Source organism: Ostrinia nubilalis, chromosome 4 (genome assembly GCF_963855985.1).
Source record: "Ostrinia nubilalis chromosome 4, ilOstNubi1.1, whole genome shotgun sequence".
NCBI classification, from domain to species: Eukaryota; Metazoa; Arthropoda; class Insecta; order Lepidoptera; family Crambidae; genus Ostrinia; species Ostrinia nubilalis.
This window is the reverse complement of record NC_087091.1, coordinates 14,734,330-14,755,639: the sequence shown is the minus strand read 5'-3', so window position 1 is coordinate 14,755,639 and position 21,310 is coordinate 14,734,330. Positions and strand designations below refer to the sequence as shown.

At 38.4% G+C, this 21,310-nt stretch overlaps 3 protein-coding genes across 3 annotated transcripts in view; 2 read left to right on the top strand and 1 right to left on the bottom strand.

Moving 5' to 3' along the window:
* The first annotated feature begins 177 nt into the window (after positions 1-177).
* LOC135071244 (uncharacterized) lies at positions 178-4,073 on the top strand. The gene is made up of 5 exons (XM_063965030.1): positions 178-471; positions 560-684; positions 1,256-1,468; positions 1,678-1,717; positions 2,400-4,073. Exons 1-5 carry the CDS (start codon positions 387-389, stop codon positions 2,504-2,506), a joined length of 570 nt encoding a protein of 189 aa, XP_063821100.1. The 5' UTR covers positions 178-386; the 3' UTR covers positions 2,507-4,073.
* Positions 4,074-4,171: 98 nt separating this feature from the next.
* Positions 4,172-18,806, bottom strand: LOC135071250 (ATP-binding cassette sub-family G member 5). The gene is made up of 13 exons (XM_063965035.1): positions 18,659-18,806; positions 16,360-16,477; positions 15,763-15,947; positions 14,531-14,593; positions 14,361-14,442; positions 13,829-13,960; positions 12,805-12,945; positions 11,884-12,082; positions 11,463-11,580; positions 11,275-11,368; positions 10,995-11,133; positions 6,399-6,584; positions 4,172-5,216 (listed from the first exon to the last, which is right to left on the bottom strand). The coding sequence occupies exons 1-13, from the start codon at positions 18,710-18,712 to the stop codon at positions 4,814-4,816; spliced, it is 1,914 nt and encodes a 637-aa protein (XP_063821105.1). The 5' UTR covers positions 18,713-18,806; the 3' UTR covers positions 4,172-4,813.
* A 754-nt stretch (positions 18,807-19,560) lies between these two features.
* The window catches only part of LOC135071229 (ATP-binding cassette sub-family G member 8), a 78,463-nt gene continuing 76,713 nt past the window's right edge, over positions 19,561-21,310 (top strand). The window contains exon 1 of the mRNA XM_063965012.1: positions 19,561-19,819. The gene's annotated coding sequence lies outside the window, so the exon portion shown is untranslated. The remainder of the gene's footprint in view (positions 19,820-21,310) is intronic.

Here is a 21,310-nt window from a genome sequence, read left to right as displayed (position 1 = left end):
TTACTCCAAAAACTTTTTACCAAAGCACATATTTTCACGTAAAATCCAAAATAATCGAGAATGTTTTTAATTTTCAAATGAATGAAATTCTTAATATGAGAAAAAATATTTTTTCTTAAATCATAATCCAATAAAATGGCGTTTGTATAAACGAACATCACTATTCCGAAATCGATTGATTTGGTTGGTTGGAGTTGCATTGCGTTGTGTTTGTAAATTGTAAATAAACAAAAATACTATTTTCTCGAAAATTGTGATATAATTTTGCACTCATTGTTGTAATACAGTGCTTTTGTACATCTTACTGTAGCAAAGAATAACTGGTACACATTTTACAAAGGATCTGAAAACATAACCTAAAAGTTTTACAATATTGATGATAAATAATGGAAAACGACGAAATTGGCACCGATCTGGTCAGCAGCGGCTTCTTAGAAGAAACTTATGTCGTTAACGCTGATGATGTATTGGGCAAGTTGTTTATAAACAGCGTATTAAAGTGTACATGGTGGTCTAAAGTAAGAGTTAATTAACCTTATTTATTTTCATTTTTTTGCAGAAGAAGAAAACAATTCGGATTCAAATTGTGGAGGAAAACTTGCCCCATTGAGAGAGCAAGATCGTTTTCTGCCCATAGCTAATATTGTTAAAATTATGAAGAGGGCAATACCTCCTAATGGAAAGGTACTAAACTAGTATTCAATATTTAAGGGATTTTATTCTAAAACAATGTTCACAAACAACACTTCAGCATAGATTAAGCCTGCTACTGTTCTTGAAGCCTGAGTACAACAAATCACTGCACTGATGCCTTTTTAGATTAGTGTCTGGTGTCTGAGCTATTGTGTTGCATTTTAATAATTTGTAACTGCTATTTTGGATTAAAAAAAAACTAATTCTTTATCTTTGATCATTTCAATTTCATGATAACAGCCAAAAGTAACAATTGACAGTTTTTTTTATCTATGTGTGTATCTTGGAAGAAATAACATCCAATAAGAATTTTTCAAATCTAAATATATAAAAGGAGAAACTGACTGACTGACTGACAGATCAACGCACAGCCTAAACGGCTAAACGTAGGCACTTGAAATTTGGAAGGGACGTAGCTTAGGTACCGTAGAGGTGCACTAAGAAAGGAATTCCCGAAATTCCCACGGGAACGGGAATTAGCGGGAAAAACGGGATTCACGCGTACGAAGTCGCGGGCGGCCGCTAGTAAGTTATATTTACTTACCGTTATTTGTCCACACAGATCGCCAAGGATGCAAGAGAGTGTGTCCAAGAATGCATATCAGAATTCATCTCATTCGTGACCAGCGAAGCCAGTGACAGATGCCAAGTAGAAAAAAGAAAAACCATTAACGGTGAAGATGTTCTCTTCGCCATGAATGCTCTCGGATTTGATAACTATGTTGAACCGTTAAAGTTATACCTTAAGAAATTTAGAGAAACTGCCCTATCTCCTGTAAGTATAGTAGCTAAGTTGTTTAATAATAAAATTGGAGTAATCATAAAATTTAAGAATAATGATGTACCTATTGTAAAACTTGCATGGTTTCTTGCTCACACGTTTGTATTAAAAATAGAATTCTAAAGGTATATTCATATTGCTAAAACATTGTTCAGAACCTGTTTTATTGTTCCATTCATCCACACAATTCTCTTATTTTTCAGGTGACTATCAATAAAATGAATAAAATTGTGGTATACGGAGGTAAGTTTCCAGCTCTATTACCTTTTACAACTATTGTTTACAAATCTGCTTGTTTTGAGTTAACCCATTCCCTGCCCACAACAAAAAAAAACAACACGACTTGAATCAATTAGTCCAAAATCATGTAGGCTCTTCCTTACCTGATAGAGCTAGTCTTTCTCGTTAGCTGTAAGAAGTATTTCAGCCATTTATGAGACCTACCGTATTTGCGCTCACTAGTCGCGTGCCTAGCGAGTAACAGGACCTTAATTCGATATTCCTCCGTATTTGCGCTCCCCATTTGGCGCCACTGTCTCAGCCTCAGTTGTGGCCTCAGCCACTAGCTAGTGATAAGACTTTAGGCCCGGATTTCATTATTTCCAGATTTCCATGGAAATCTAAATGGTTATTCAATCAAAATTTATCTCTTTTCGTCTCCTCTCTTCTCCACTTCGGTGGGAAGCGTATCTTACTCGCTAGTGGCGCCAACTGGTGAGTGCAAAATGCGCTAGTCACTATTAACAGAGTAAATACAAATGAGTAGGTCATCTTCATAGAAACGCACCGAGCGCGGTTTGAATGTGAGCGCGCCAATATACGTATGCGGCGCGCTCACATGCGTTTCTATGAAGATGACCTACTCATTTGTACTTACTCTGCTATTAATGTATCGACCTGAAATATTTATTTATTTTACTTCCAGGGGACGGAGCGTCCTGTGTTCCAATGGACAATGACAATGACTCGCAATCAGAAGCCACGGTAATATATACCTATCCTAAAGTAATTGAAGACTTCACAATCACGTAAGTGAGAATCGCCTAATGGATCACGTTTGTACAAGTAAGGCAGCAGGAACATGTAGCTAGCATATTTTTAACCTTACCACACTTGTCTTAAGGTCGAGACAATAAAAATGTTAGCCTGCTATGCCTTACGAGGGGTTAAGTCCAGTTTTTATTGAGTCAGTAAATTGACATGAATATCATCAGGACACCAGTGCCGACGTTATTGTATAACGCGCCAATAACATTGACACAATATACAGGATGTCCCAAAAAGTAGTGTTAAGCCGAAGCCCAGAGGTAGAGCATCATAAGGGCGACCCAAATCACCGTAACTTTTGATAGTTTTGGAGATATGTTTTTTTTTACAACATTGAGGATTTTAGTTACATTCGTGGTAGGGATGTAAATACGTCTGAATCAGTTAGGACTAGTATTCATCTAATAATAATAAAAAAATCCGTCACAGTGACCAAAAAAGTGCCTAAGCACAGAAATTTAAAGCAATCATAACTCGGAAACTATCAAAAATCGCGGAACATACATGGGGGTGATTTGGATAGCCCTAGTGATGCTCTACCTCTGAGCTGCGGCTTGACACTACTTTTCAAATTCAAATTCAAATTTTTTATTGCATATTATTAAGTGTTTTTGGGAAAACCTGTATATCTTGTCTATGTGATGAGTAAATATCTCTGTGATTTTATGTGTAGTAATGCTGGATACTAAAAACTATTTGATTGAGTTGATTTAAATCATGATTTATTAATAAAATTACCGGAGTCTCTTGGCGCAGACTCTACAGCTCTATGGTCTTTATTTCACCGGGACACTATGGCTGCAAACATATTGTTGCTACATTTTGGCGCAATGTAGTTGTGGCGCCATTGTGACTTGGTAAAACAGCGATTTTCAAGAGCCCAGAATGACAATGTACTGATTCAAATTAAAGATTGGAATATAAATACCAGTTATGGCCAGTTTGCATAATGAAGACAGTTTTAGGGCTTGTTCGGATTAGCGTTTTTTCGGGTGGTTACTTTTATATTTGGTGCAAATCGCACGTATTAAAAGATTAGTGTAAGTTGTGATGAAGCTCAATCCCTTGTCTTGTTCAAAACTCGCTTACATGAACTCTAAGGCAGGATTCACATAGACCGGCGCGAGTCGGTGCAGCGTCCGTTCGGCCAAAAATGCGGTGGAATGTGCGCGTCGGAGCGCGTATCCGCTGGAATACGCTCGGAGCCCACCGGCTTCCAACGCATGCTCGCGTTTTTCCGGATTTCGGATTGAAATGTCAGTTAATCAGTTGTAAGCAATTACGACTCTAAGAACTGTTAGTAAAATACTATTTTCTTTACGGCCGTGTAAGTGCTCTCCGACGCGCGCCGGTCAATGGGTATCGTTCCTTACGATATTAAGTATGTTGATAAGTGTAATCCGCTGAAGATGCTATAAGGGATCGCTAATTATTTTTAAGTACTCACTGGTACTCGTTCCAGAGCTCGAAAAACGCTAATCTAAAAAGCTCAGTCAGAAATCAAAGGAATGACAAGTGCAATTTTATTGAGGTAGTCGATAGTAATTTAAACTGACCCCATATTTAAAAAAAACTAGGTATTACATTTATATTGCAAAAAAATTCGCCAAAACAGTGTTGTTTCATCTCAATGACCGTTTTGTTTTAAAGTAAAGGTTGTGTAGTTTAAGAGATGTGTCTCAAGTATAATTTTTCCAAAAAATATGAAAAGACTCATAATCGCCTTATTATGTCTTGAATTTGGTACAGGTGACAGCACATCTACCTTCCCCGATGAATTTGGAACCGTATGTCGTTTCAATTAGGTTTAAAATCAATTAAGGTTTAACATTTTGTGGCAGATAGATGTGGTGTTTGACTGTACCTCGAGGCTCAATTTTTCTCAGGCTAGGGTTACGCATTCAAAAGCAGAAATTGAAATAGGTATACATACTTATTTATTTATCTAACACATTTTACTGCTGTTATTTAATCACAATTTATTAATGAGCATCATTTCGTTTTATACAAACTGATATTGTAATAAATGATGTTAAATAAATTTTTAACGCTATCAAATTCTTTAATTTATCAAACACTTATTTATTAGTTATTATAAAACATTTTTTTATAATAATTAAAATTATAATTTCTATTATACACACACATACGGGATACGGTCGCCTGCAAGCCGATCTATCAAAATAATTGATACCAAAAATGATATTTTAATTTTACTGAAAGTTGGTTTGCTGCCGACTATACATTTTAAATTTGATAGCACTATTTGAACTTTATAAAGACTAAAGTAAATTATTCCCTAAACTTATCTGTGATGTAACTGGGCAAAGGTATCAAATATAGAAACTTGTTTAGGACCATTATTCCGACTGAAAACGCGAAAGAAATCCCAAGGTTGAATTCGAGGTTGAAATCTCCAGAAGTATAGATGTCACCAGCATAGTTCCTTGCTGTGAACCTCTCAGTAAGGAAGGCCTTCCCGCTGGCATATCGGCAGTTGGCATTAGAGTTGGTGTTCAGTGATGATGAAGTCTGGATTAGGCTGGTGATAGAAGTACAGTTTTCCTGGTCATTGTAGGGCAGGATGTTGAATCGGGGCTGTTTGAAGATGCTGCGATGCATGAAGATGGACGCGTACCGAGTGTGCGTTATGTACGTCACGTAGTAGAGCCAGTCTTCGTAGCCTTTGTACGATCTGAAAGAAACGTCCATTTTAGACCCGGTTTCCACTAAACCAGGGAGAAGAGATGTTTGAATAATAAATAATACATCATTATTTCGTTATTTCCACATCACCTCTTCGCTTGATTGGTTATTCAAACACATCTCTCCTCTCCGCTTTGGCGGTAACCGGGCCTGCCTTAGATTAGCTAGGATTTGACCAAGACTTTTTGGCGTGCTCCACAGTTTCACAAGTTGGTCTCTCTCTTATTCAGTTCATAATTTTATACGTGTTCAAAGACAGTGGGTACCAGTCACAAAAGTCAACTTGCACCTCCAAGGAATGCGTTTCTCTCGCCAGTTGGTCACCCGTTGTCCTAGGTGAGCGACATAAGTTACGCGACGCGCGCGACGTAATGTAAACTCAAACTCAAACATTTTATTTGCCATTAAGTAGGATACAGGTACAGATGGAATACAGGAAAAAGCTCATTATCCTACTAAGCCAACTTCACGTGACGTGTCTCCTCGATATTTTGGTTTGTCATTCACCTATGACGACAGTTCATGCATGCATACACGGAAACTTGGCCCTTGCTTCTCTTACCTGAGCACTCCACTGGCCAGCATGACGTAGACGCACGTGATGTATATGTTGACCACGGCAGCGATCAGGCCCCTGAAGACGTAGTATTCTGGCCCGTGGTCGGCACTCGAGAACTTATCTGCCCTTTCTGAACTTGGTGTATTTTCTTACCTGAGCACTCCACAGGCCAGCATGACGAAGACGCACGTGATGTATATGTTGACCACGGCGGCGATCAGGCTCCTGAAGACTTAGTATTCTGGCCCGTGGTCGGCACTCGAGAACTTTTCTGCCCTTTCTGAACTTGGTGTATATTTTCCTTACCTGAGCACTCCACTGGCCAGCATGACGTAGACGCACGTGATGTATATGTTGACCACGGCAGCGATCAGGCCCCTGAAGACGTAGTATTCTGGCCCGTGATCGGCACTCGAGAACTTTTCTGCCCTTTCTGAACTTGGTGTATATTTTTCTTACCTGAGCACTCCACTGGCCAGCATGACGTAGACGCACGTGATGTATATGTTGACCACGGCAGCGATCAGGCCCCTGAAGACGTAGAATTCTGTCCCGTGGTCGGCACTCGAGAACTTTTCTGCCCTTTCTGAACTTGGTGTATATTTTTCTTACCTGAGCACTCCACTGGCCAGCATGACGTAGACACACGTGATGTATATGTTGACCACGGCAGCGATCAGCCCGCGCTTGACCACCATCATCACGGCGATGGCCTGTTGCTCCGCGAACACGTAGCACGACCACAGCACCAGCGCGAAGTAGATGAAGTCCAAGTTCTCTGTTATGTCGCCGAGGATGCTGGGAAATGGGATTATGATTCTTAAGTATGAAGATGTTAAAGTTAAAGATGTCAGAGCCACGATAGCCGAACGGTGAAGGGGTTGGACTCGGAGTCTCGGAGTGGCCGACTCGAGATCCGAGGAACGCGGGTTCGAATCCCACCGCTGCTCGACTATTGTGGTGAGCCCACTCGTAACACAAGCTCATTTAGCTTAACACGAGGGGCTAACGGGACTATTAGTAATTTGTACAATACAAATTGCTAATAATTAAAAAAAAACATCTGATATCGTTCGTTTTAACCAAAAGACAGTTCTGGTCGGCTACGAAATATGTGCACCTCCCATTGCAGTAATTTAATAAAGGCAATTTTGCGGGCTATGACTACGGTTACTTTGGTTCTCCTACGGATCTCCTTCATTTTCTGATTCAATCACGTAGGGGAACTCCGAGTATTACACGCCTTTGGGTGGCCTTAAGGCTTGGTATTTCTGCTAAAGTAGGTATTTCGCGCTGTCAAAATCTGCGCGCGCAATACTTCGCCGAAGACAGCGCGCCAAAGAGCTCTCGCGGCTACACAGTATAGAAATACGCAGTTTAGAAATACGCAGTTGGTTAGGTTAGGTTGACTTCCTTCCGTTCAAGCGTCACACTCACAGCACTTTCTAATTCAAATCATATCCAAGTGATACAAATTAAAACAACTTTCAAAATTTTTGGGAATATATTTTAGAATCGAATAAATATAGAATATAACTGCCAAAGTAAACACGGTTCAAAGAGGCGTGGCGTCACCCGACCTTCCGGAAGTTCCGCGCCGGCTAAAAGAATTTCAAGATTACGTCACCCGACCTATGGGTAGATCCTTGGGAGCTTGAGCGATTGGAAAAACATTTTATGATCAGTTACTCGTAGTAGCGATTATTTAGAGCTTGGATAATAAATTATATTTGTTGCAATTCACGAAACTTTGCGACATGGTTAATTACATTAATCAGTACACGCATCAATTTTGTTCAGTCTTTTTGTTTATTAATAAATAAAAATATCATACTAAAATTGCATACATATTTGTTTGTATTGGTCTGGGTGTTTTCTTTCCATAATTTATGTATAACGTATGTACGGGGCTCTGTATCGAAAATCACTATGAGCAATGGGCATCACACACGGTTTTTAAATGTTGCAAAATTTTTATAAATGTTGTGCTTTAGAGAGTCGAGAGTATAGCAGATAATTAGTCCATCGTGAGCAGAAATTTGTCCACTAATAGCAAAATTCGTTCAAATTATATACTCAACATCAAATAAACCGCACCTTCCGCGACGCGAACTTTAACGATTTTCTTCTGACACAATCATGGTGCCCCAACAATATTGGTGTTATTTGAAAGCCCAATAAATATCCTTAAAGAAAAACACATTTAATTTCTTTATAAATGATTAACATATACCATAAATGTGACTTGAAAAAATACCTCACTTTGGGCCCACCTATGGGATCAATTAGACCAATTTTTATGGTTATAAAACCAAATAATGATCTCACGTGTCCTCTTTAACAGATTGATAGCGATTAATCCCAACTTAACAGTTTTATACCCATAAAAGTTGGCTTTAGCGTAACTACCTATTTTTTGAAGAAGTGACTCTGGATCCTTCCCTAGTCACATTTTTGGGGTAAAAACCTTTCATTTAATGAAATGAAGGTTAGAACTAGGCTTTTAAATGGTGCCAATATTGGTGGGAAGTGGGGATGCATACGTTTGAAAATGCTTGTCGAGGGAGGTGCGATTTATTTGATGTCGAGTGTAGTTTTAAACTTATTAGGAAAATACAGATTTTGCTGGGGTAACGTTTCAAACATTACCCTGGCAAAATTTTTTTTTTAAAGTCGTTCTATCCCGGAACCAAATACATGGATAGATAGCTCTTGTTGCGTAGTAATTTGTCCACGAATAGCAAAATTTGTTCGTGTTCCGGTTCTCAAGTTATTTAGAATTTTGCTGGGGTAATGTTTTGTGATGTCCCAGATCTCGTAAATGGCTCAACGCAGAAATTTGAAAAAAATACCAATGATAGACCTTGATATGTCCAAATTAGTTCAAACATTAGTCATTGATTTGAATGATAAACACCAGAGTAATTAAAAGATTTCGAAAATCATATAAAACGGATTTGTGAGTAAACCAGTACTCTTACAATTGAATAAAAAGGTGTAGCATGTACCCCTGGTACACCTTTATAACCACAGTAAATATAAATGATGTGGCTTTGCGCAAAAGAGAGATTTCAAGAAATTTAATTTATTTTAACAGTCTTACTTTCGTGGCCGAATACGCGATTCCCTTATAACAAGGGAACATGGCATACAATGGACAAATTAAAATGTTCCTTGAATAAGCTATCCTGTTAATTTCAGCTTTATATTACGACTTATAAGAAAGTTATCGAACTGCAAAAAAATATCAGGAATTCTTCTATAAGCCGACCAAATTATAAAGGTTACAAAAAAGCGACCGTTCCATACATAAGGCTTGCCATCTTAAATGAACGGTAGGTATAATATCGAGGTTTCGTCAGTACAGTTGCGAACAAAGGTGTTTGTGTAGTGTAGTTGAGTTGAGAGGTCAGATTATTGAAATAATAAAACGAACATTTTATTTTTAAATACATTTTAAAAATAATTTACATTACAGATAACAATGAGAGGATGACATTGCAAGGTGGTGCCAGTCCAGTCTTAAATCCGTTGATATATGCTGCATCTGCCATGTTTTTGGCTAAAAGATTCTTCTATCTTGCAGCTTAGACTTTTATTACAGACCTTAGACAGTATTTTTGGAAAACTTTTACGCATGGTGGAGGAAGGGACGCTCTAGAGACTCAAGTCTAGAAGGAGTCACATGAACTCCAAGTTTTAAATCCGTTGACATCTGCTGCATCTGCCATCTTTTTGGCTAGAAGATTCTTCTATCTTGCAGCTTAGACCTTTAGCTACAGACCTTAGACAGTATTATTGAAACATTCTTACGCATGGTGGAGGAAGGGACGCTCTAGACACTCAAGTCTACAAGGAGTCACATCAACTCCAGTTTTAAATCCGTTGACATCTGCTGCATCTGCCATCTTTTTGGTTAGAAGATTCTTCCATCTTGCAGCGTAGACCTTTAGCTACAGACCTTAGACAGTATTTTTGTGAAAATTCTTACGCATGGTGGAAGAAGGGACGCTCTAGACACTCAAGTCTACAAGGAGTCACATGAACTCCAGTTTTAAATCCGTTGACATCTGCTGCATCTGCCATCTTTTTGGCTAGAAGATTCTTCTATCTTGCAGCTTAGACCTTTAGCTACAGATCTTAGACAGTATTTTTGAAACATTCTTACGCATGGTGGAGGAAGGGACGCTCTAGAGACTCAAGTCTACAAGGAGTCATATGAACTCCAGTTTTAAATCCGTTGACATCTGCTGCATCTGCCATCTTTTTGGCTAGAAGATTCTTCTATCTTACAGCTTAGACCTTTAGCTACAGACCTTAGACAGTATTTTTTATTATTTATTTGTGTCAGTGTGCTCTTCTAAAGAGTGTAAGACGATTGTATGTAGGTACTATTAAAATGTAATTTTAACTCATTGGTTTTGTCTCATATTTGAGGAATGTACTATGTATCATGAGTAGAGTCTTCGTTTAAAAGGATGCGAACGATTTAAATTTCAATAGGTAGACAAAATTGATAATTCTTAATTATTAAAAATTTAAGCTTTCTCCAGTAACACTGATATTATTATACTGTGACTCATCAAAGTCATCATTGTCAAAAATATTAACAAATCGCGAACTGTCACGGCCAAAAAACTGACACGCGTCCGTCCTCCGTAAGCGCCACCGCGAGACTGATTGAGATTGTCCAAGCCGTCATGGACGATTTTTCCAAATTTTTTAACATAGTAACTAAATAAGACGCAATATAAAAATTTCATCCGTTAAAAGCCCTCAAGTTATTTCTGAACTTTAGTTTAGTAAAAGATTTAGAATCTCAAATCGCTTATTTTAAAAATAAAACCATAAATAGAAAACGAATAGAGGTAACTTTGGGAATTTATTCTATCGAGTCAACTTCATCAAATCGTGTTTCCATCCGTTAATAGCCCTAGAAAATATCCTCAACTATGCCCAATAAAAATCTTAGCCTTTAATTTTACCGTTTAGTACCTCAAAAATGAAAAATGAAAACCTCATTTTCGCCATTTTCTCTGCTACCCGGCCTTAAGGATTATGAAGCACACGATGGTAGTCTGAGATCAAAAGTTGTAGTTGGTCTATCAGAGTTTATTATTTAGATATTCCATGAGATATGTTGTGGGATTATCACCGTTGCTAATCTTACAGATTGTGTATTTTAAGAGGATATTCACGAGTACTTACTTGTAAATGATAGCTGCTGAAGCAAAGGTGCTGATGAAGGAGAAAGGCAGCGAGACGAGGTTCCAAGACAGCAGTAGACTGGCTCCGCTGTACAGTCCTTCTTGTGACTCCTGGTAGTACCGCGTGCGGTATGGACCATCTGCAAGCGAATTGTGTCTTATTCAATGTCATTTAAGGCTCATAATCCTTTGATCCGCTATCTTCTGAACTTTTAAAACTATCTCGTCTAAAAACTCTCCGAGAAATGTACTGTACTTAACAGTGGCTAAAACATACTTACACAAACAAATTGTATTCATAATACTGACGAAGTAAGTTCCCACCATGGCGTTGAATATGAGGCCACTTTTAGTTATAAAAGCTCTCTGATAATCCTGGAAACATCAAAAATCCAAATAAATCCACTATTTCCATTTTCATCTTAGGATACGAACCCCTGAAGTAAGGGATTGTATTAATAAAACATACCTTAGCTTCATTGTAGAATAGCCACAATATCAAAAAGTAAAGTGGTAATGTAAATAACCTCATGAACATTTGCTTTAGTCCGTTCTTCCTGAAGTTGAATATTGATACCAACATGCGCCTGCGAAACATAAAAAAATACATTAATTCGCCATCAAAAGTCGACTGGATAAGTGATATATTTCCAGTCCAGAGCATTTGCCTGATATCTGTCTAAGAATCCGGTAACCGAGCTGGGGTAAACGATTTCTTGAGTGAAGGCCATGACACGGCAAGTGTAGGGTAGGACGCGTAGGTAGTGTTGCGAAAAGTCGCTAATAAATTGAGGCTAGATTAGACAAGCCGAAGATAGGATAATACAGTGCATTATTGGGCTAAGTCCAGCAGAGGTCTGGATAGCTAAGCTGATGATGATGACACTTACACATACAACATCCAAATAACTTGCACGCCCCCCGGCTTTCCGTACTGTTTATTCGGGTTCACGATCCGACTGTGCTCGGTCATGTGGCCCTGCATGATGCCCTGGCCCTCCAGCTTGAACTTCTCCACCAGGGCCGCGATCTGGTGGTTGGACTCTATGAACCGCTCCCGGGATCTCCTGTCCACGGTTGATAGGCACACTGTTGAAAGGAATTGAAGGTTTTATTATTGTGGACATTTTATCAAAGACATACAGTACAGTTTTGGAAATACTTAGGTATGCTGTTGCAAGTATTGCAGTTTCAAAAACAAACTCAAGTTCAATTGTCTGTCTATTGAGAGACACTTCTTGTAAAAAAATCAGTGTTTGATTCAGTCCTCGCTGATAAAGGCGCCTATTTAGAACTTCAGATAAACTAATTTTGGAACTTGTATCTCAGCTCAGATCAAATTTTAACAGCATTGACCGTTATGTCAGCATTGTGATTAAACTAATTTTGGAACTTGTAATCTTAGATCTACATTCAACTCCATTAAGCATTACGTTAGCATATTGTTCTATCAGAAGAAGGCAAATAGAAAGTTCTTCTGTGGCTGAGGATTCTTTGTGAAGCTTAATTCCACATTCAGCTTTATCATCACTTTCCATCAGGTGCGATACCTACAGGCTAACGCCCGACGACCGTATTTACAAACATTACTATGAGGTCTCACAGTGCGCGTGGACGCACAGGGTGACACGTGAACCAATAACAAGCCTCTATTCAACGCTGTGCGTTCGATTTGCTGCTGTGAATACGGGCGTAAGAGATTTTCAATTTAAGAAAATACAGGACACTTTCTGGCACTGATAGGAACCACTAGGAACTCACAGTAATACATGAAAAGAATAGAAAACTTTCTGGCACTGATAGGAACTCACAGTAATACATCAGCGGGTTCTCCAGCTGCGGGCAGGGGAAGCCGATGCTGCCGAAGTAATCCAGCAGGTTCCTGGTGGGCCCAGCGTACACCGCGTCGCCTAGACACAGGTACACCACCCGCTCCAGGAACGGGAATACGTCTGGAATGAGCGGGAATAATGAAAAAGGGTGTAGGTATTTGTTTTCTAAAATGGTGTTTTAAGAAAGTAAGTAGGTGGGTTGAAAAGGTGTACGGAAGGGTGCGAAGGACTTACAATTTTTTTAGTAGACGAGGCACTTGGAAAAATATTTTTGTCACAAAAGCAAATCTATAAGACTGTGGCCAAAAACGAAAAACGCTAGTTTTTTGCAGTACTTAGGTACCTAGGTACTTAATTGCAATTTTATTCCTAGGTCAAAACGATTTTGCACCTACTTTAATATTATATTGTTGTTTACCAACACTTTCTGCTGATGTTGACGTTGATGGTTCATTAACTTTTCAATTAAAAAATCTTTCACTCTGCCAATATTCGACAGTGAAATACATTAAAATACTATAATATTCACATAATATTGACTTAATCAACAAAGTCCAGTCTAGTGACCCACTTGCATATTATAATTTAACTGTTATGTTAACGAGCAGCTGTTCAAACTGTCTTAAACAAAGTAAGTCGCGGCGCAGTGTTTAATTTATTGTTTAAAATTAGCTTATTATTTTGGAAAAGTAGGTAAAAGTTGAACGATATGACTGTAGATACATAATACCTACTTTCATGTTATTAAAATTTCTTGGCGATTAAAGTTGCTCCTCAAAGTAAATTATAAATAAACAACTTAAAAAATTGAACTGCCTAAGGCGGGAATCGAACCCAGTCGCCCGGCAAGCGAAAGTTCGTGGGTTCGATTCCCGCCTTAGGCAGTTCGATTTTTTCAAGTTGTTTATTTATAATTTACTTTCATGTTTTAATTACAGTCGGCACAACATTAATTTATGAAAAAATGGAATATAGCAATAGAAATAATAATGTAGGTACCTACCTGATCGGGGCTTTTCCATGGTGAGAATGATGGCAGTGCCGTACTTCTTGGCTGCGTTGGACAATATCGATATCACTAGATACGTGCTGAGCGGGTCCAGGTCCCATGTTGGTTCATCCAGAAGCAATATTACTGAAAAGAACCAATTTTTGATTAAGGGCCTTTCAGGCGATGTAAGTATATAATATGTAAGATGTAGTAGCTCATCATCATCATTTCAGTCATAGGGCGTCCACTGCTGAACATAGGCCTCCCCAATGGTTTCCAGATTGGCCGTTTGGTAGCGGTAGCGGCCTACATCCAGCTTTAGTAACTCTTAATATAAAATCAGGCTATACAACTTCGTCGTCGCAAAAGCGCTTTCATCATCATCATTTCAGCCATAGGACGTCCACTGCTGAACATAGGCCTCCCATGCTTTCCATGTTGATCGATTGGTAGCGGCCTGCGTCCAGCGCTTCCCTGCTACAAGCGCTAAAAGCGCTTTATAAAAGCCTGCCTATTTGCAGAAAATAAATGACTTATGACTTACTTGGATCTCTTATAAGCTGGACTCCGATCACCAGCCTTCTATACTCGCTTTTCGTTAGATTTGTGACGCTTTTATTTGCCACCTACGAATACAAGCTAAATTAATTACAGGATTACTACAACTAAGTCGTATGTATAATCTTTTTTCATAACATCCGGTATTTTTTTTACCTGTGATAACGCCAGATCAGCCATAACCTGCTTCACTTTTGACGACTTCAGATAGCCTTCAATCTGAAAATAATGATTAAAAAGCTTTATTACATAATTCATTCATATTTTATTCTACACGTAGATACACTCGATATCATTCGGGAGTGGGAGTCAAGTGAATAGAAAAATGTCGACTGATACTTTAAGTAAGTATTAGCTGGTTGGTAACCGTATGCTCGGCTTCTACGAGTTTTTCTGATTTATACTTATTTTTGTCCCGAAAACTATGTCAGCATTATTGTTAAACAATAAACCCGACCGAACCGAACCGAATTAAAACTGTATTATGAACGTATCAGTCCCACTTTTCTGTGGGGTTCACATTGTTTAAACTATCTCTCACCGATCTCTACGAACAATGTATCCTCGCGTACCACTTTTGTGTTGTAACACTAACACGGGTTTGTTAGGTGATTTTCATGGCCATAGCACAAATTAGGAAGAAGAGCATGAAAATTAAATTTGATAATATCTTGTTAGCTTTGTGACAAAGCCAGACTGAAACATGGTGAAAAGATATCGGTAACCGAAAATTAGTTTTCCGGATTTATAACAATCTAACACGAGGATGTGATCTATGATAGAGCATTTTTGTTCAAGTGATGCCTTTTACTTGTGGCTTGAATACCTTCGGGTTGTACGTAGGTATCTGTGATTTCGGAAACAGAGTGGTTTGCAGGGAATTTCACTCCATTCACTATAAGTCTTCTTTATGCACATTGCAAACATTGCGCTTGGTGTGGCCAGGAGGTATGTTTACCATGTAAGGGCAGTCTCTGTCTTGTTGTACTACTTATTCGAATATTTGTGTCTTATCCTATAAGAACCTTAGTGAGTGAGAAGCTCAGCGTCTGCTGTACAGTCAGGCCCGGCAGCAGCTTAGTAGAGTGCCGCACCAACGCACACGAGTTGTTGAACTGCTCCTCTTCCAGAGGCACTCCGTCCAGGAGGATGTGGCCTTTGGACAACCTTTTTCTTGAGAAATTCTTTGCACATACTCGCTAGCCTATGGGAACTACCAGTGGGTTAGGTAGGACTCTCCCCGCTAGGGCCACTAAATACCATAAGGCGGGGACTACCCAATAAAACCCAACGGCGTCCAATGAAACTGAGCTACTCCAGCTTCGAGGGGACGCCTTGGACACTCTACTTCATATTGAAGAGGGTGTTAAAAAGATCTTAATCCAAACCTTAGTGAGTGAGAAACTCAGCGTCTGCTGCACAGTCAGGCCCGGCAGCAGCTTAGTAGAGTGCCGCACCAGCGCACACGTGTTATTGAACTGCTCCTCTTCAAGAGGCACTCCGTCCAGGAGGATGTGGCCTTTGGACGGCACTCGCCGGGCGATCACGTCGAGGAGGGCGCGCTTGCCGCTACCTGAAGGCGATTAAATGATTGTAGATGAAACTTTTTTACTAAATGGGTTACAGGTTAGATTCCTGATGACTGACCCTCAGTTAAGAAAAAAAACAGTAGCGACTGTGTTAGAGTATTTAAGAGCCCCTCGGTAGGTTGCGTTAGTTTGTATACTTCATAGTTAGATAATGCGTATCTTCCCCGTGTCACCCGTGTGGTCATCCACACTACAATAGTTTAAAGGCTGAGTTACACCATCTTACTTTAACAAACGTCAAAAATGTGTCATATTTCATACAAAATACACCGGTTATCGATAAAGTTACGGCCAAAGATAGGTGGTGCAACTCAAGTCAGTATTATACGAATTTTTTAAAGATCAAATCATAGTGAGAAAAAACCTAGGATTATAGAATTTAATATTGTATTGTACCTTTAGAGCCCAAGATAGCCGTGACCTCTCCGCTGTGTGTCGTGAACGACACATCTTTGAGGATGACGCCGGTCTTCACTCCCCCAGTGAGGCGCTGGAAGAAGCTACCAGGTTCCACCTGAAAGACAAAATAAAATAATGCTGATTAAATATTTTTTTACAAAAAAAAATCATGCTGATTATTATACAAAAATTCGTAGAATTCGTTCAGCTGTTTAGGCGTGAAAAGTAAGAAATAAAGTCACCGCGTATTAATTGCCCAAGTAAGATACAACTGTTTTCTTTAATAAAAAAACTTAATTAGTCTTAGGGAATAATAGTTTATCAAATCAAATGATTTTATTTGCAGAACAAAATGTCATGATAATACAGGTATAACTATCTGAGTCATTTTAATTATTATCATAGTCATTTAAAATCATTTTAAAGTCATAGTCATAATCATTTATTGTTTCATAATTTAAACTTTTAAATAATAAGCAAACCTGCTACGCCGTAGCACATACAAAAGATATCAACGAGCTACGTCTTAAAGTAAACACGAATTTTCGTAGCGCCCCTATTTCGTAGTTTTGAGACTTGATAAGAAAAAAACAACTACGAATTTGGGACTATTGTCAAATTGTATCTTTAATCTCTTTCTTTTCATGCTGTCCACTATAGTCCAGTCATTATAGTAAGTTCACCTCGGAATTCGAGATACCCAGCTGTAAGTCTGTAAATACGTGTATATTGACACCCTAAAAGTTGTCTCAAAACCTACATATGGTAGGGTGTAAGCAACTATTAAATTTCAAGGTCAACGGTCACAAAAATCGGTTTTTTGCGCTTTTTTTAGAAATATCTCATTTCCTGTGGGTTTTTTGCTATTTGTATTTATTATCAATATTGTAGAAACTAAATTCTCTACAAATTTTGTTTAAAAACTTTTTTTATACGGTGAACCGTTTTCGAGATAGAGGGCGGAGAGCGCGCGGTCACTGCATCACTTCAGGTCTACTTAAGCGGTTTAGATTTTTCATACAAAAGGATTTTCCCGCTAATTCCTGTGGGAATTTCGGGAATTCCTTGTTGTAACTAAGCTTTGAGTTTACTAAGGTACCTACATGCCAAATTTCAAGCGTCTAACTTCCGTTAAGCGTTTAGATTTTTCATACAAAAGGATTTTCCCGCTAATTCCTGTTCCCGTGGGAATTCCTAAGTATACTATAACCTGCCCAGGTGTATGAAGAATAATTGTACCAAGTTTCGTTAAAATCCGTCGAGTAGTTTTTGTTTCTATAAGGAACATACAGACGGACAGAATTCTATACATGAAAAATATTTTCAAAATAACTATCAGGGGGTGATTAGTGATCGATACTGATGCCAAAAATGCAATCAGTAAAATTTTTGTCTGTCTGTCTGTCCGTCTGTATGTTCCTTATAGAAACAAAAACTACTCGACGGATTTTAACGAAACTTGGTACAATTATTCTTCATACACCTGGGCAGGTTATAGTTTACTTAGGAATTCCCACGGGAACAGGAATTAGCGGGAAAATCCTTTTGTATGAAAAATCTAAACGCTTAACGGAAGTTAGACGCTTGAAATTTGGCATGTAGGTACCTTAGTAAACTTAAAGCTTATTTACAACAAGTAATTACCGATATTCCCACGGGAATTAGCGGGAAAATCCTTTTGTATGAAAAACCTAAACCGCTTAAGTTGACCTGAAGTGATGCAGTGACCGCGCGCTCTCCGCCCTCTATCTCGAAAACGGTTCACCGTATAAAAAATTTTTTTAAACAAAATTTGTAGAGAATTTAGTATTCTACAATATTGATAATAATACAAATAGCAAAAAACCCATAGGAAATGATATATTTCCAAAAAAAGCGCAAAAAACCGATTTTTGTGACCTTTGACCTTAAAATTTAATAGTTGCTTACACCCTACCATATGTAGGTTTTGAGACAACTTTTAGGGTGTCAATATACAAGTATTTACAGACTTACAGCTGGGTATCTCTAATTCCGAGATTCTTACCTAATTTAAGCTTAAATGACTGGACTACTAGTAGTTTGTCCCCATTGCATAGGTAGCCGCGGTACAAGTTTCAAGTTTTAATATGTCAGATTTAAAAATAACATACACTGAAAACCAAATTGATACTAAAGGCATTATTTTCTTACTTTACAAATTAGATAGACGTGTACGCAATTCAATAATTAGATAAAAAACCAAAACATAAACCATCTCCCGTATAAAATACACACATCTACACAACAGTGCAACACAATTTTAAAACACACTTACTTGTCCAGAATGGAACACGTTGCATAGTTCCAACGTGTACTCCGTGGCGAGCATCTTTGTTCTTTGCAAATATGCGTTTATTTAGTTAAAAACTGCTTAATTTTAGAACTAAATGCATCTCTGAGCGACACACCCTCCTCTCGGTAAACAATTCGCAAACTAATCTATTGCAGTCAACTTCAAAGTTAACCTGCGTTCGCGGCGTTGCCCAACTTAAGCTGCGCTAACTTCATCACTTAAACTGTGCATACAATGTTGGAAAAGATTTTTGTTAAGGGAAAATAGACTTTATTGTGTGGTGGAAAGATTCATATTCGTAGAACCTTGTAATGTAGCAATTAAGGGTATGTGCTATTTTAATAATTGAATTTTAGCTGTCATTAAGTTAAATAGGTAACAAGTTAGGTTCAAAATATTAAATTATATTACTTAAGTATAATATCCGAAACATTTAAAGGCAGTTCACTTCTTATAATTTTTTTGGTTGATAAATTGAGTAGTTTTAAAACAGAATATTTCTAGGGTTTACTCCCAGGGGTAAATTACAAGGAAAGCTACTATTTAAATATAATTTAAGTTAAATTTAATGATTTAACTACGAGTATATTGACGTTTTTGATTGATAACTACTTTGAAAAAAGTAATCATTTTGTAAGAACTGCACCTTAACAACGAAAGCCTCATTTTTCCACATTTCCAACGCGCCGTTGCCAGATGTTCACCGTGAACCTTCCAAAGGCTATACGTATTCCGTCCTTATCTAACGCACGGCACACCATCATTCACTTTTGAGACGGCTGCACAACCAGTAGCTGATGGTGTCCGCACATTCCTCGGATTAGTCATCTCCGTCGCTCGTACCGTGTCACGAGTAGTGCGAAAGGGACAGGAGAACATGCGCAGTGTCACTGACTGCTCAGTCGGTGTCCGCACGGTCGCTGGACGTAAACTCGTATAGCGCGGCAGAGGAATAGCAACACCATACTTGCTGAAAAACTCTGTATTAAAACGATTAAAAGCTACAAATTATGAACTGAAGCTACGTTAAGAAATTGAAAGTAACGTCTGATTTCGTGTTCAGTGTGGTTTTTATTTAAAGTGTTGTGTGATAGGTGATTTTGAGTGTGTGGCGTCAAGTCCCGTTGACCGGTTTTATTTCAAGTAAGTTGACACTGGGTCTGTTTGTTTAGATGTGGGAAGAGGTCACGAAGCGAAGAGGTCTGGATGCCACAGGTGTGGTGGAAGTGTGGTGGGCATAGAGTTATCAGAACGTGACTGGAGCGCTGATAATGGCATCACGATTTAAATTTTTTGTTCGTCTGCAATATTCTGGCTTTTACACACCCATATAATATGTGAGTTCTACCCGTATGTTTAGTAATTAACCATTTTCTAAGGGAAATATTATGAAAACGCGATTCAGAGAAGTTAGGACGGATGGCTTGTAGACAATGTAACATCGATATCGAGTCGAGATCGTATTGCTTCGTTATTTTATTAACATAGATGTATGGGAATATATCCAATGAACGAATCGCAGGATCTAGGCAGAGTTACTAGTATTATTATGGTAATTGGAAATTATTTTACAAGGATAATTTATCTACTAATAAGCTTAAAAGGAACCCGAAGACCCCGAATTACATGGATGTCCGTAATCAATAACGACCTTAAAGAAGCCCAAGTTAACAGTAAGACAGCCCAGGACCGAGCCGCCTGGAGACGCATGACGCGGAGGGCCGACCCCAAATAAAATGGGAATGGGCCAGGCAAAGTAGTAATAAGCTTAAAAGGCTGTAGCCAATAAGTTAGCCCATAATGCTAAGCAAAAAGTAGTATTATGTTTTTCATATTACAACGAGCCATCATTAGGTTTAACCAAACAATTTTGTTATAATTACATAGGTTGTATAGTCAGATTTTCATAAAGTGAAAAATCTTAGAATTGCGAGAAATAAATACAAAAGGTTCTGTAAACACCGAAATATTGATCTCGAATCTCGAACCTAAACAAAATATTCCTTCAGTGATGACTTGTTTATTTTATAACATTGACATCACATACGTTGCATGTATTATTAAATTAATTATTTATTAATAATTAAAAACCTTGACATGCACTGAAATTATGAATAAATTCTTATTCAAAAACGCGTTTATGAACGCACATTATGAAGGCTGTTTAGATTCCGTATTTTGTCTTAAACGCAAAGTTTTTGATGCTTAATCCAAGACAAAATTCCTTGTTGCAAGGCTATAAATCTTCGCAAACTCGAATAATTATGGGCCCTAACCACGCACTAAGTTTTTTGCTGCCCATTCCTGCAGCTACAACAAAACCTATGTCTTCGTTATGCCCCTTGGACGAGAATAAAAAGCTAAGACAATGCATTGGCCAGAGTTAACGAACTCCCCAACCGCATTTTGATGAGTCAATGTCTTAAGTTTATAGCTAATCCACGAGTTTGATTATGTAGCGTTTTGTAGCAAATCACGGAGGGGCATGGGATGACTCACACCGGATACACCATTATGTTTAAAGATCTTATTCAATTTATAGGGAGATCTGTTCTGTTGTGCGAGTAAAAATCACAATAGGAATCGCTTTACGCCACTGCTCAGATATTACTTAAGTACATTTTGAGCAAAGGT